Source organism: Mustela lutreola, chromosome 3 (assembly GCF_030435805.1).
Source record: "Mustela lutreola isolate mMusLut2 chromosome 3, mMusLut2.pri, whole genome shotgun sequence".
Lineage (NCBI taxonomy): Eukaryota > Metazoa > Chordata > Mammalia > Carnivora > Mustelidae > Mustela > Mustela lutreola.
In genome coordinates this window covers 78,141,950-78,157,836 of record NC_081292.1, presented here as the reverse complement: position 1 = coordinate 78,157,836, position 15,887 = coordinate 78,141,950, and the positions used below count along the sequence as shown (strand labels likewise).

The window sequence follows — 15,887 nt, the reverse complement described above, 5'->3', positions numbered from 1 at the left end:
ACAAAATAAGGTTCTTTCGTGGCCGTTTAATAAAATTGAATTTTATCTAGAATATGTTATTTACTTGTTATTATAGGCAACTGGAAAGACAAGGGAAAATATTTATGTGTGCTCTAGTCTGTATTTATTTATTTATTTATTTTATCAGGATGAGGGAATCCACTCACTGATCCATGATAACAGCCCCGAATCTCACCCGAGCTCTATCCTTTGTCATTGCACGCGTGGTTTGGGAGTTATGTGAAGTGTTTGCTGTTACTACAGGCGATTCACATGACAATGCAAACATTGCTCTTTCCTTTGATCAAAGGAAATGAAAACCAGGTTTACTCCTAAGCAGTATCTGAGCAACAGTATCCCAGGGATGCCAGGCCCTTTGCTCTGATTCTTTTAAATGTAGCCATCTTGATTAAGACACTAGAAACAACTGAAGACTTTCTATGTAGGCTTTGGATGTTACAGGTAAAATACATGATTTTTTTCTTTCCTTTCTTTTTTTTTTTTTTTTGGTAGAGAATGGTAATTAAAATTTAAGTTTCATAAAACTTTATTGAGTTTTTAAACGAGAGTCTATCTTTAACTTTTATTTAAATGAGGGAAATTGCTTACTATGCCCAAGATGAGTAAAGAATGCAGGACAGGACTGAGCTAAGTAATTTTTAGTCTTGGTTGCTGTGGGGGAAGTGAACGAACTAATTTTTCTTGTGAAGTGTTTTGCAGGTGTTTCCGAGATATTCTAGTTTTGAGAGGTTGTTTGGACACTTGTCCTTAAGTTCAAGAGCCTGTGGGCTAGCATAGGACTTGGGAGTTAATCCTTAAAGCCCTGGGGATAACTGGAGAGTGTAAGGCAGAGAAATATTATGAGTAATCTTTGTTTTTAGAAATAACAGCTGACATTTATTAACTATGGAGGCAAATAGAGTAGCTCATGATGGGGCAGGTCTAGACATATACCTGAAGACCACTCAGGAGGCTATCCAGGTACGTCCACATAGTCTAATATGGGATGACAGGGATAAAATTGAAGAATAGGAAAAGAATATTCAGAGAACAAGGCAGAGTGCCGATATATATATTCAGGGACTCAGTCCCTGAATGGGAGAAGGAGTTTAATATGGCTTCTAACGTGCAAGTTTCTCCCTTGGTTTCTAATGTAGATGACATTAATTTCTCATATTTTTGTACTTGCAATTTTTCATGTTCAATAAGTTAACAGTCAAGCTGCAAACATCCTAGTTGCAGAATGGGTAGATGGGGAGGAGAAGCTTGGATGTGTCCTGGCAGTTCACAGGAAGTAGAGTCAGAGCTTGTGGGCCAGAGCTGGAAGCCCTGGGATGTGCCTGCCGGCAAATCCCTCAGGGCTCCTCACACACTGTAAACTAAACTGCTGCATGAATGTTAGCTATTATCTTAGATTTTTTTTTTCTTATCAGTTCAAGAGGAAGTTTTTTTTTTTTTTTCATTTTGATTAAGTGACTAGCTGTTCGGAAAGCCGTGGAGGTGGCGGGAGCAAGGAAGATTGCACAGGGTCCAACAGGCTCAATGCATTTCTAGACATGCCCGCGAAGAAGCTCCTTCTGCCTCGCTCAGTGCCGTGTTCCCTGTGCATTCTGCCTAGTAAGAAGAATGCAGCCGGCCCCAAGGTCTCTGCACTGACGTGGCGGCTCAGAACATCTGCTCCAAGTCCTCCAGCCCTGTGTAAATAATTCCACCTCCTCCTTCCTGTTTCCATCTGTAAATTGGGAATAGTTAGGGCAGGGCGATGGAATGCCACTACATACAGTGCTTAGTACATTGTGAGCACACAATGTATAAACAGATTGATCTTACTTGTTCTGGAACTGACATGCTGACATCATTTGAGCAGGGAAACCCACACTGTCTAGCATATTTGATGTCATCCCTATGTGGGTGGCCTTCAGTGGCATTATGTGGGGCTAGAGGTGGAGCCTCCATAGGAGGAGTGTGGGCGTACCGCTGACTCTTGTATTCCCCTCAGCACTGAAGATAGGGTTAAACTCTGCAGCCTTAGGACCTACGACAAAGATTTGGACACTAGAGAGATTGGAGCTGATTTTGAGGGGACCACAGAATGAAATTGCTTAGGATCGGAGTGGCTAGACTAGATGAGCCCTATTACCTCAGAAGGTGGATCCTTAGACATTTCTGTCAGTCTACAGACTGAAAGCCCAGTCCAGCTAAACCTTTTTATTGCTAAAGCTTCTTAATAAATCCCCAATCTCCTTATCTCATTTGGCATATTTGAAATTAATGGCATAATATTTTCATAAGAACACAGTATAACATCACTTTCTTTCTTTTGCACAATCACAATGTATGTATTTAAAATTTGTAATGTAGATTATGAGGAGACTCAAAGTGATTGCTGAATTACTTGTCATTGGTGCCATAGCAATAGGCGTTTAGTTTCTGTTTATATTTACTTTATTCAGTATCTAAGAATCATTTAATAGCAATATAACATAAAAACCAAACAGCACCCTTAGAAACATAAACGCAATGAAGACTGGGGCATTACCACAGCGGAAGGATTCCTTTGGTACACGCAAATGCTAGAGAAGTTTGGCAGGCATGTCTTACCTAGTGAAGTCAGAGAGCAAGTGAACAGCACAGACCATCAGCTTATAAAAAAAGAAGTTGTGGTATTTCAGGTGTTAGTGTTAGAGTGTATAAGGCCTGGCCAATGGATTATTTTATTCCAGGTTGGCTTACTTAGTCACAAAAGAATTTTAGTAAGTAGAAAACAGAAAAAAGATCAACAACAGGTATCATTGCTAGAACATTCTATGAGTACGCCTCTACTTTCCATGCATGGTTGGTGAATGCCAAATTCCAATTAATTATACATCCTGATGATATATGAATTAATATCAGAATATCATACATACAATAACTATACTCAAATAAAGGAAATAATTTGAAAGAAATATAATACCTTCCTTTGAGAAGGTATTTCAAAATTTAATAGCATCTCAGGGATATTAATATAAATATCACTTATCACAACAAAGTATCATAGCTAAGAAAGTGTATGAGATTGGCTATCAAGTGAATGGATGGTTCCTAACTTGTCTAGATAAAGATGAGATCCGATAGTTAATATTAAGTAATTTAAAATTAACTTTCCTAAAAAACTCAGCAGCTTTTCTATTACCAAAGGATTCAAAGCTAAGAATTTAAAATTTCTTGTCTTATGTTCATATGTAAAACTAGTGAATATGGGTGTAACATTTTTATGCCCATTAAGAAAATGAATACTGATTGATGAGTGGTTTGTTTTAAAGTATTTTTGTTAAGATTTTATTTATTTATGAGAGAGAGAGAGAGAGAGGGAAACAAAGCAGAGGGAAAAAGAGAAGCAGGCTCCCTGCTGAGCAGGGAGTCCATTGTGGGGCTTGATCCCAGGACCCTGAGCCACTCAGGCTCCCAAGGGCTTTGCTTTAAATAATTTCATTGTTCACATCTGAAGTTATTTGATGTTTCAGAGAAGGTTTTCCTAAACAGCATATTGAAATGATAACATTTGCTTATGGTATATAAACTGCTTTCTGGAGTAAGTTAAACACTTTTAGTGATATTAGGGTTGGTGAATTTATAATTATTCAGATTTCAGTATTAATTGATTAAAAAAGCATTTCCATAGTAGATGCTAGACGATGGGACCTTCTTTGACATAGAAGTGAAAAGCAATTTTCCAAAGATCTCAGAAGTTTCTCTGCAAAGGACAAGGGACCAGGCAAATGCCTTCTATTTCTATAGGTTTTGCTCTGAATGAGCGTTGCAGGTACTGGTCAATCAGGCAGGCCGCACTGAGGCATCCTTCACCAAGGTCCTGGAAGTTCAGACTCCCACAACACTCAAGACATCCCGGTAGTACCTATGGTCTTTGCCCTTAAGTCTACGCCTTGTTGTCTGCCCCTTAAATCTTACCTCTCTGGTACAGAAGGGAGTAAAATCTAAGGAAAGAATGAGAAAAGCATAATTAGTTTCCCCCTAAGGCCCAGAAGAGAAGGGCCTGTGTTTGGGGCTGGCTCTGGCTGCTTTGTGGCTTACTAAGCAGTTCAGAGATCGGAAAGAGTCCAAGAAGGAAGAGGTTCAGGGCCTCTTGTCTCCTCAGTTATTCTGGAAATCTGGATTTCTGAGACAGCCTCACTTGTTGGGATAGACCTCTCAAAGAGATGTGTAGTGCAGGAGGGTGTCATTCACCTCCTTAGGTCTCCATTTCCATGTAAGTGGTGCAGATAAAATAGCTCTCTTGTAGGGTGGTTTGATATTTAAGAACCCAGCACATTTTAAATGCCTTACAAGTGTTAGCTCTTATTTTTTGATACCCAAATTTTCATTTCCTGGCCACAAGGCCCATCCATTTGTCAAACACATTGAAATAGCAGAAAAGGACTAATCTATAAGCAGTAATGTTGGCCATTTCATCACAAATGTGGGTAAACGCATCACAGGAGGAGCTACCTCAAGATACGCTGATGTGACAGATTTGATGGCCGTGGTGGCTTTTTCTCACAGAAATGATGACTCTCCCTAGAACATTTCAGTTCAGGTCTGCTGTGAGTGGGACTTGGCAGCTTTCATCCCTGTCCTGGTAGTCTTTTTTTTTTTTTCTTTTCCCCCTGTCCTGGTAATCTTAATAGGGCTAGTCAGCTTAAGGAACAGATATTGCTCAAGATTGACAGCAGTGGTCTTCAACTTGTGGAGGTATGTCTTCTTACTGTAAGCTTCTTTGCCAGAAGAATTTCTCCAATTTGGCCACCAAAGGGTCTGATGGTGATACTAAAATGAATGCCACCAAATACCAGGTACCTGCCACTGTTTATGACAGAGGTGGGGGTGGAGTCTGGAACCTGAGCCTGGCTTGGGTTGGAAACACAGACCCCGTGCTTCATGGTGCAAACATGGAGAGTACCCAAGCTCTCTAAATCACAGTTTCCTTTTTGTGACACAGTAAGAACAGTAGGAGTGGCCTCAGGAAGTGGTCATCCGGATTGCCTCATTCTTCCCTATTTGGGCATGAGGAGAGAGAATTCGCAAAGTCCATCAACAGAAGACTCATGGTTAAGGATTTGAGAGGAACATAGCCCTTCACTGTTACTCTTTGGGCATGCAAACCTGGGTTTTGAGGGTCCTGGACATGACTACTCTGGGTTTTTTGGGGCCTGTGTCTTGTTAGTTCGACACCTTCTGTATGAATGTCGTAGGGCTGCCGTCATGGAGCACAATGGATTGGGTGGTTAAAGTAGCAGGAATTTATTATCTTACAGTCTGGAGATTAGAAGTTGAAGATCAAGGTGTCAGCAGGGTTAACTCCTTCTGATCATTGTGAGGGGGAAATCTCTTCCATGTTTGGTGCCTGCTGGCAATATCTGATGTACCTCGGCTTATAGAAGAATATCAGTATCCAAATTTCCCCTTTTTATAAAGTACCAGTTGTATTGGATGAGGGGCCCACCCTATCCAGTATCACTTCATCTTGACTAATCACATTTGCAATCACCCTATTTTCAAATACAGTCATATACTGTGGGTTAGGCCTTCAACACGATATCAGTTTGGGGGTGGGGACAGGACACAATTCAATCCATTATGCCTTCCCTATTCTTAACAATAATCTTTGACTCTTTTCAAACTTAATCAATGTTCTCCTGATACGGGAGCGAGACTGGAAGACTTCAATCCCTACTTCAGGAGGCAGTGAGCTTACCCCAGGCTCTCCGTCAGGAGTTAAGTTTTAACTTAACATAGGTCCTCCACATTCCTCTTTCCAAATCAAAGGAAAGCTCATGTGTTTCCAGCAGTGCTCTCTAGGAGAGCGAAGGACCTCACCAACAACACCCACCCCTCCTATTTCCTTCTCTACTGTGGGAAGGGTTGACCAGAACAGGCACTGGTCATATAGAAGCCATTCAGTTTGAGAATCTCCATCTGGTGGCTGCTTTGTTCTACCTTCTTCAGCAAGAGCTGTCTTAGTTCAGTTGGGTTTGCTCCTCCTGGTTGAGCTGTAGCTTGTAACCCGAGGCTGGCTCCAGAGAGCTGTGGTCAATGGGCAGTAAACAGCCAAGAGCTAAGATCAGAGCTCTTCTATCTTCTCAAACCCTGGCCTCCACCCAACTAGTCTGGAAGTGAAATAAAGGTAAGAGATTTAATGCTGACTAATTATTTACAAAGGGCTCCAACCAACAACTGCCATAAACCACAGAGTCAAAAGCACCTTCCAGAACCAGGGAAGGTATGCTGAATTTGACAGAACATAGTAAGGGGTGTTCACAGGGCCTGAAGTGCACTGTGGGGAGAGATGTCTGGCAAAAATGGTGGAGGTGAAACATTCAGGCTCATCTGGTCCTGCAGACTCCCTGGTCTGACTCTACTGGGAGCTCTGGGAAGGAGGGGAAACAGAGCTGACCAATAACCCTCTTGCAAGTCCTGGCTGCCTCTCTGGGTGCACCCTCAACCTTGGGTGTTCCTTGCTTTTCTTAGAGTTAATTTGAATAGTTAAATCCCCGTAGCTCAAGAGGCAACCTGACTTTTACTTTCTAAAGATAAATCATAAGGGAAAAACTCTTCAATATAGGCAATTATTTTGTCTCCTTACATCTAAATTCCTGTTTGACGTATTTTGTCAAACTTCACTTTAGTCACAGGAATGTACTATTGTTATTCATCAGTTAAGGGCTTTACACTTACAGAGGGATGCCTACACTTGGCAAAATGAGTAGAGAGCTTCCATTATATTCTTATTAAAAGGCCAATTTAATAAGGGCATCAGAATCTAAGCAATTTTTTTTATAGTATCAGATCCAAATACCCTTGAGGAATCTACAAAAGGCTTTATTTTAACAGCATAACACAAAGCTTATCAAGGTCACAGACATACACTTATTATCAAGAGGCTTCCTGAGGAAAAGTAAAGTAAAAATATAGGCATGCAGGTCTCTAGAACTTCACTTTTTAAAAGGTAGGATGGAGAAGGAAAAATGTGCCCACTGGTTTTGGGGTAATTATTTTTAGTGTAATGATCTTTGAGTGCAGTAAGCAATGGGAAGCTGGACCTCACTTTGTACATTCAGAAAAAAAAACCCTGTGTGTGGAAGAAGAATTTATTAAAAACTCATGGATTTGAGAATGTTTCACAAAATTTCAGGGTCCTCTGAATTTCTGTACAATTTTTAGAAGAAATGTTTATGGTCAGTGTGATCTATTTGTGATTGCTTCATTAGATCAGGCCTTGCTACAATACCCAAACTATTTATATTCTGTCTGTATGTGTGTATTGGGGGTGGGGGAGGTGAAGGGAGATTTGTTTCTAGTGTAATGCATGGCAAACAGTAAGTGCTTTTCTTAGATTATTTTTGCTGCACATAATTAAAACATGAAAAATAGATTTAAATGCATTTCTTTCTTTCTTTCTTTTTTTGTTTTTTAAAAGATTTTATTTATTTATTTGACACAGAGAGAGGCAGAGAGGCAAGCAGAGAGAGAGGAAGAAGCAGGCTCCCCGCTGAGCAGAGAGTCCAGTTCGGGGATCAGTCCCAGGACCCCGAGATCATGACCTGAGCCGAAGGCAGAGGCTTAACCCACTGAGCCACCCAGGCGCCCCAAATGCATTTCTTTCTTATTACAAAATTGGAATATACAGTCCAGCGTTGATATGGTAGATCTATAATGTTGAGACTCAGGATTCTATCTTTTCATTCTGCTGTGAGGAAGCTGGAGGAAAAAAGGGACCCTTCCTTATTAATGAGTCTTCCTGAAGGAACCATACAACACTTCTGTTTCCACCTCTGTGGTTAGAACAATGACATGTTCATAGGTGGCTGCAAAAAATACTGAGAAATATGCTTGAATTCTTTTACCAAAAATAAAGAAAAAAATGGATTTTGAGATATAGCTAGCAATCCTTTCTCTACAGATTAAAAAAAAAAAATTGCTTAATTGAATTGGATCAACTGGCCAGAACTGGTGTGTACATGAGATATTTTGTTGACTGATGTTTCATTAAAAATGGGGTAAGAAGCTTCTTATCATACCTTGCAGTATGATAAATCAGCATGGGATTTGGGAGAGAGAATGCTGGTTCTGCACACATCTTGGGCTGACCTTGACTTCCTGTGGGCAAGGATGTCAGAACTCTTGTGTTCTTTTATTCTTCAAGAAATTGGATGTGAACATGAATAGTGTGAGACAAATGCTTTCAAATTCCATCAAATGAAAATCAAATGCTCTGAGGGTCAATGGGATTGATCTAAGCTCTCCAGTTTTCTCCATATAGTCAGCACATGGACAAAATCTAGGGAAGACTCTCACTCCCTCATGAATTCACAGAATGTTCTCATCACTCTTTAGAAACAAATTCAGAGTATTTAGTGTTCTGTCAATCTTTCCTTTCGTGTGGTTTAAAGTAATTGTCAAGATTTGTTTCTAGTGTTCCTAGCTATTGTTAAGTAAACAAGCAAGTACATAAATAAGAACACACCCTCTCATAGGAACCTAATGACCAAAACTCATTGAAAGGAAAACTGGCTTTGTAGTCTAGATTAAGTCATACACGCTTATTCACAATTTCTGTTTGCAGCCTGTTTAACTCCATTTTTAAATAGGAAACAGAAAGAATGCCATTAGGCCCAACAGAAATTTAAATATAGCTGAAGTCAGGCACATAGTAGGAGGCTCATCATGTACCTTGATGGTAGGATTCCTTTGAAACTTGCACTACTGCCTCTGCTGTAAACATCACCTCTTTTGCCAGGTGTGGTCCCAATGGACTGTGACTAATGGCTGTCACTATATCATGGGAGGTATGTTCACTCCTTCACTTGCCAGTCCTCCTTTATCCCCTTTCTGGCTGACTAGGCTGCCTTTTCCCTTGAGAATGGTGGATGCTGTGAGCCCTGTGATGGTCCCACATGGAACATGCACACCACTTCCTCCCAAACCCACCTTTCTTTCTTGGGGTGCTACTCCTTTACCCTCATTCCCTTCTCCCTGCTTGCTCATGGAAGTCTCCTCTTGCCCACAGACTAACCTAATTTTCCCAGGGCAGCCTCTATGTCTGCACAGCACACATCACACTTGTCAATACTTGTTTAGAGCTGATCTTCCCTGGGAGACTTGGGTTCAGGGTCTCAGGGACTGTGTCTTCTGGTTCATGGCCGTGTTCCATGCCCTGCCTGGTGGCTGACACGTAATAGGTGCTTGGTGAATATTTGTTTGTTGTCTGCCAGATGTAGCCCCTCCCCTCTCATTATGGCAGACAGGTTCCCAGGACAAGGCATGTACTTGGAGCCCCTGTCCATGCCTATATAGAATGGACCTGTTGGTCTCCAAGGGCTGGTGAGATCAATTAGTTTGTTCCCTCCTTTTTTCAGATGAAACAATAGTTTTAGTTTACTAGGTCTGACAAAAAATTACCACAAGCTGGGTGGTTTAGATGACAGAAAGTCATTTTTCAGCAGTTCTGGAGACTAGAAGCCCAAGACCCAGATGTCTGGAGATGGTTCCTTCTGAGGGCAGAGAGAGAAGGATTGGTTCCCTGCCTTTCTCCTCACTTCCGGTGTTTGCTGGCAATCCTTGGTGTTCCTTGGCTTTTGGAAGCATCACCTCAATCTCTGCCTTCATCTTCACATGGTATTCTCCCTCAGGACATGTTAGTCTCTAAGTTTCCCCTTTTTGTGAGGATACCAGTCGTATGGGTTGAAAGCCCACCCTAATGACCTCATTTTAATTTGGTCATCTGCAAAGATCCTGCTTCCAGGCAAGGTCACATTCACAAGTACTGGCAGTTAGGGAACACAATTAGCACACAGCAATGACTCAGTTCATAACATATTGTCCCCTCTGTTGAAAGATAAAGCTACTGACTCACCATTTTTGGAACATGGAGGTTGGGTTATTTTCCAAGGTCTAGTCTTATTTGTAGTCTTTTGTGAGCAAGAACAGTATGAGGAAAACTTGGCTTATAAATTAAGAGGTCAGTTCACTCAGGTAATGGAGCTTGTTTGCTAGGTTTGGAAAATGGTCTTCACATAGTGTTTCCAGCTGATTGACATTAGACCCACTTGGCTGCATATCTACCAAGAAGCACAGTCACAGAGTTCATTTATTCTCATGGATCAATAAACAATTATTTAGAGAAAGTGACTTTGTCAACAATTTAATTAAAGTCACCCAACCTTTGAAAAGAGAAGTAATTCAAGTTTGGCCACATATTAGCTGTATGGCCCTGGGCAAGTCACTAAATTGTCCGGATCTCAGCGTGCTATCTGTAAAGCTCTAGTACCGGATTAGGTAACCTCCAAGGACCCTTCTGGCTGGAATCTTCTTTGAATTATGTAGTTCTTTTAGTGTTGAAAGCAGAACAGACCTCTAAGGAATAGGGTTATGCAAAGTATAAAAAGGAATCAATTGTTGAAAAACTTTTCCTATTCATTATCATCAGTAGATATGAAGTGGTTCTAGGCTCAGCATAAAAGGAAGAGGCTTGGTCCCTGTTATCATCTACTTCTATGTGCTCATTGTCTACTCCATGCAAGTGACAAACCAGCATTCAGGACACATGTCCACTGCTAACAGGGCACTATTCCCCTGGCCCAACCCCGCGATCACACGCTGGTAGGTTTGTAGTGTCAAAATTTGCATGGGTTGACTATGTCATTTTCATCCCCTAAATAAGTAATTTTCTAAGGAGTTATTTATATGAGTGTCTGCTAGCATATTTAAGAAACTGATCAGAGTTTAAGTCACTTGTTACTAGTACCACTGAGCCTCTGGGGTGTACACACTCTTTATAATCTCTGCATAAAAGCTCATGTTAATAATAACATCATTACTATAAATAGAGACCTTTAGATGCTCTGTTCTTCCATTGTCCTGTCTCCTACAATGCTCAACAGATCTTAATCCCTTTTCTTTATTTTGTCATAAAACTGTGACCCCCTGATTATAGGGAGGATACAGAATAGACCAGATATCTTAACCATGTTTGGATAAATAAGTCATCACCCTTCTTTTTTCTGAGAAAAATGAGACATAGCGCCTTGAGTGAGGGGCGTAGACCCTACTTTCCATTCAATCATTCCAAAGCAAACAGAAAAGAGGTGTAAATGTCTGTTAACTGTGCTGTGTCACTTGTGTGGGCATTCAGTTTTAAGGATGCAACCATCGTTACTGTGAACATAGAGGGAAACCAAACTGTTGGTGTTTTGTCTCATTTAATATTGAGACTAAATATAACAACCTCAGGAGAAAGATAATTGATTGATTAACTTAGTTCTAATGTTTGAAGGGAATATAGATTTTTATATGAAGCCAGGGAGATAAGATCTCAATACAGTCCCTCAAATTTGAGAATGCTTCGGTTTACATTTAAATAGTATCTGATTTTAGAACTTTCCTTTTCAAAAGAAAAGAAAAGAAAAGAAAAAAAAAGAAGTCCCCCACAACAACATTACAATGAGGGAAAGAGCTGATTTTTAGCAACATAACAAAGTCAATCATAGAAGTATTTTATCGCAACATTTTATATTCTGTGTTAGGTATCAGTCACTAGGTTAGGTGTTGAGCATACATGATATTTAAAGCAAAAAAACCTTATGAAATCAGAACAACTCCACCTTATACATGGAAAAAACATAACACAGAGGGACTTCAGTAGTCTGCTCAGGTTCATCTAGTTAGGAAATAGTATACTAGGGTTCATGCATGGAGCAGGACCATTTGACTCAAGCCCTGAGCTCTTTCCAAGTAGTTTGGAGTAGTATTAATAGAGTCTTGATTTGCACACATGCAGCTGTCACACAGCTTTGCAGGAGTGAGAACCAGATGACTACAAAGGCCTTGTTCTAACACAGATTCCTATGGCATCATTAAGCCAGGCCTTAATGATGCTGATGGTATGTCCTAAGCCAGGCCAGTACTGGTGAGTTTGACGGAAGAGGAATGGAAGCAGGCACTAATGGGCATGCAGAGATGAGAGAAATAGTTCCTCAGAGTATATTTAAGAGGAAAAAAAGTACACATATCATTACGAGAAGAGAGACAGTATGAGTGCCATATGAAACTACAAAGTAATGCTATTGAGAGCCTAAGGAGGGACAGATCCTGGTATGCAAAAGTCATTTCGAACCCCACTCCACCGATGACCACTGACGGTTGTGGGCTGTGTCACTGGGGAGAAGAAGGAGCCTAGGAATGGGCTTCAGTTAGTCCATGAGGTTTTATTTGAAAATTTGAGTATATGTCCATGTTTTAGTTATCTATTGCTATGTAACAAACCACTCCAAAGTGAGTTAAAATCCAAGTGACTTGAAACAATAATTTATTTTTTCTTATGATTTTGCAATCTAGGTTGGCTAGGCCAGGAATTAGAAATTTGCCCTAAAACTTCAGCCTGGTGTATGGGACCCTGTCAACTCTTTTCAGGCCTCCTTCATGTTTAGTGCTTGCCCTTCTGCTGAGAATTTGAAGGAACACCCACCCCTATCCAAAGGTTCCACTTTGAGGGACATTTCCACAATTTATATTGAACCTCCCCTTGCTGTCAAGTATAGAATTTAGACAAAAGAGAAGACATCTTGAGTATCAGTTTGGCTCAATATGAATCAGAATTTTCTTATATCCTGACTAACTATGGCCCCTGTCCTCAGCCAATGAGTTCTCCACTTTTAGATGAATTGAAGAAACAAATGCATAACTGCGACTCAGGGATTCCGCAAAAGCAACTCCTTCACTTCAAGGCAATGGTCTTATGATGACTTGGAATTTAGAGGTCCTGAATTAGTTATTCCCTAACATAACAAAGCTATTCTGAGATGCAGAAAAGCCACAGAGATGTCTGGAAAGAGCAGGGCCCTGGAGCATTTGGAGGCATAGAATATGTCCATTTCCATAGAATCATGATTAACTGGTGGGAGAGTTCTTTTTCACCCTGAGGGTAGGAGCAAGGACAAGTAAGACACCACTTTCCCAATCACTCTTTGTTGACTTGGAAAGGTCCCAGCCTATGTGCTATTTACATATTCTAAGGAGAAAAAAAAAATGAATGAATATGTCAGATACTTACGACTGATTAATGCTGGTAATCAGTCTTACAACATCTGCTCACTTAACTTCATTAGCAGCCACGGAAGTGTATGTTTGTACTTCTCTTGCATTACTTAAGGATGACCTAATTTACATTGGGCCTCTTCTCATGCTTTGAAGACATTCTTCACAGGTATGTTAGATTTCAGAAGAGTCGTTGTTAGCTATGTTTAAAAAAAAATGATGTCAGGTGGGTCATAAGGAAGAGATTCCAAACTGCAGGTTCCCATTTTGATTTGGGATCTGAATGTAATAAATCACCTTTTTTACAGACATGTAACAGTTTTGGTCATATCCAAAACTTCAGGGAAAGTGTTAGAAGTCTGGAAGTAAAAACACAGCAAAGTGATTTATTTCAGGACAGGAGTTAATCTCTTTCCACTTTGGGTCCGGAAATTCATGGGCTTTGTTTCCTAGATAAGACTCCCTCCAGCTCTGGCTAACAGGAATAAAGTGGTGAGGCAATCCTAGGTGTGGACAGTGTTATCAATAGCCTAAGGCTAAACTTGATAGCTATTCTAAAAACAAGGCTTGATTAAATTCATCAATCAGAATATGTTTTAGATTTCCTTAGAATGCTGTTATGTGTAGTTCTACTATTCTACAAGTTTAAATATGAAATGGAGACTTTAAATAAAAGAAAGCTACCTGAGTAATGGGAAAAAACTGCCCATTTTTGGTGTAAAAAATGTCAGTCCTTTATATATGACTTCCACATTAGGGAGAAAATGTTACTGTAATTGTAGTAATTAAAAGATAAATGCTAGAAATAATGAATCTGCGTTCCAAGCTTCTGGTCTATGTGGTTTTCCTTATATGAATAAGTACTTTTTTTGCTCTTGCAAAATAATGAGTAATGTATTATTAAACTCACATTTCCTTCTTACATAGTAAGTATGTCATGGAGCAGTCACATGTGTTATGAATTACTTGGTGATAATTATGGCTAACATGATTTCTTACTTGGTGCTATGGTACTTTATGTCACTGAATCCTCAAAATAAAACTATACGGTGGATATGATGATAACCATATTGTAGATGGGCAGGTAGGAGCTTAGACTATAAAATTATACAGGACACATAGCTGGAAAGTGTACAGGTGGAGTTCCAATCCAGGTGTGTCTATTGTCAAATTATGGGCTTCATCAGGGTACGGCACTGGCTTTCCACATGGTATGTTGATCACCTCAGACTTAGATAAATTCCACTGATGAGAAACTTGGTAGACATTTTCAGAAAGAAGTTGGAAGCATTGAAATATTTTCTAAATATAGAGTGAGAAGGGCTCCGAGGAATCAAGTAATTTTTTTAAAAATTTTTTTAGATTTTTATTTATTTATTTGACAGACAGTGATCACAAATAGACAGAGAGGCAGGCAGAGAGAGAGGAGGAAGCAGGCTCCCGCTGAGCAGAGAGCCCAATGTGGGGCATGGTTCCAGGACCCTGGGATCAAGACCTGAGCGGAAGGCAGAGGCTTTAACCCACTGAGCCACCCCAGTGCCCCAGGAATCAAGTAATTTCTTAAAGAATATTAGTTGACAAAAACTAGTTGGAAGTGTACAAAAATAATTCTGTATTTCATTTCTTTTACCTTCAATTTTTGCTCTGGAAGTGAAATGTTTTTAAATTTCTAACAAGGGTTCCAGGGTTCCTTCCAAATAAAAATATCTTATATCATGGCTTCGCAAAATGAGCTTCTCTCTACTTTGGTCCAGTGACTCAAAGGAAGAACTCTAGCATTTGTTAAGTAAGCACAAGACACTGGGCTGGGCAATTTAATTCATTTGATTCTCATGGCACACTGTGAGCTGGCCATTTTTCAGCTGATAAAACAGTCTCAGGAAATCTAGTTGCCTCAACACAAGTTATACATCCTATAAGCCATAGGGCTGGGATTCCAACTTGCGTCTGTTCGTGCCCTTCTTAGAATTAGATATATTGTCCTTTGAAAAATGAGGTAAATGAAATCATTTCCCCAAATAAGCAGATTCTTAATTAGTTTTCCAATTTTATTTTTTGTTCCAATGCTTCATTCCAAAGGTTGGATATGCAGTCAGTGAGAGTTCCAATTCAAAATCTGCAGCAAGTTTGAAGAGCTGTGTTGGTGTGTTGTTTCAAAAACTGCCAATCTAATCAACATAGCTTTTTGTCTAGGAAAGTGAAGTCAGGGGCTCAAAGTGTCCAGATTTCCACTTGTGTTATCTCAGTAGACACACAGCTGCAAATCAGTAGCTGTAGTCCGGTTTCTTTGATTATTCTTAACATTTCCCTCCAAATGAGGGAGAAAACTAAGAAAACTAATGTTGAGTCTAGTCAGCATGTTTTACATAAAGATTCAAGAAGCTGAAGTGTAGGACCAATTCTGAAGACCCAAGACCAGGGAGGAGTTAATGACTCACCTTCCTGGGAGGTGTGCTCCTCCTTGTCACTTTGGTTAGGAAAGGCTTTGGTGACTCCTGGCACAGCTCCGTCCTTTGTTAGTCTGGGGTGTTTGGGATTATTGAGTTAGCTGCAGGAATGAGTCATACTATTCCTCTTAGGGTCTGGATTAGCTTCCTGGTCCCGTATGTCTGCACAGACCCTGATTCACAGCCTCGGATAGATCCGGGGTCCTTGAAGCCACACGGAATGATCAGCAATGTACATGTGGTTGCTGAGTATCAGAAACTTCTGCTCCCTGGCCCTGGTCGTTTCCCAGTTAGAGAAGCTAGGAACTTCAGACCCCATTCCATACCCTGGTATTCCCCTAGCCTCTGAGTCTAGGTTCCTTGTTCCCA

General features: G+C 40.3%; 1 protein-coding gene across 1 annotated transcript in view; it reads left to right on the top strand.

Annotated features, from left to right (window-relative positions):
* Positions 1 to 405: 405 nt before the first annotated feature.
* Positions 406 to 15,887, top strand: part of RP1 (RP1 axonemal microtubule associated) — a 363,653-nt gene continuing 348,171 nt past the window's right edge. The window contains exon 1 of the mRNA XM_059166436.1: positions 406 to 462. Within this exon, the coding sequence (XP_059022419.1) occupies positions 454 to 462 (9 nt within the window). The 5' untranslated portion in view covers positions 406 to 453. The remainder of the gene's footprint in view (positions 463 to 15,887) is intronic.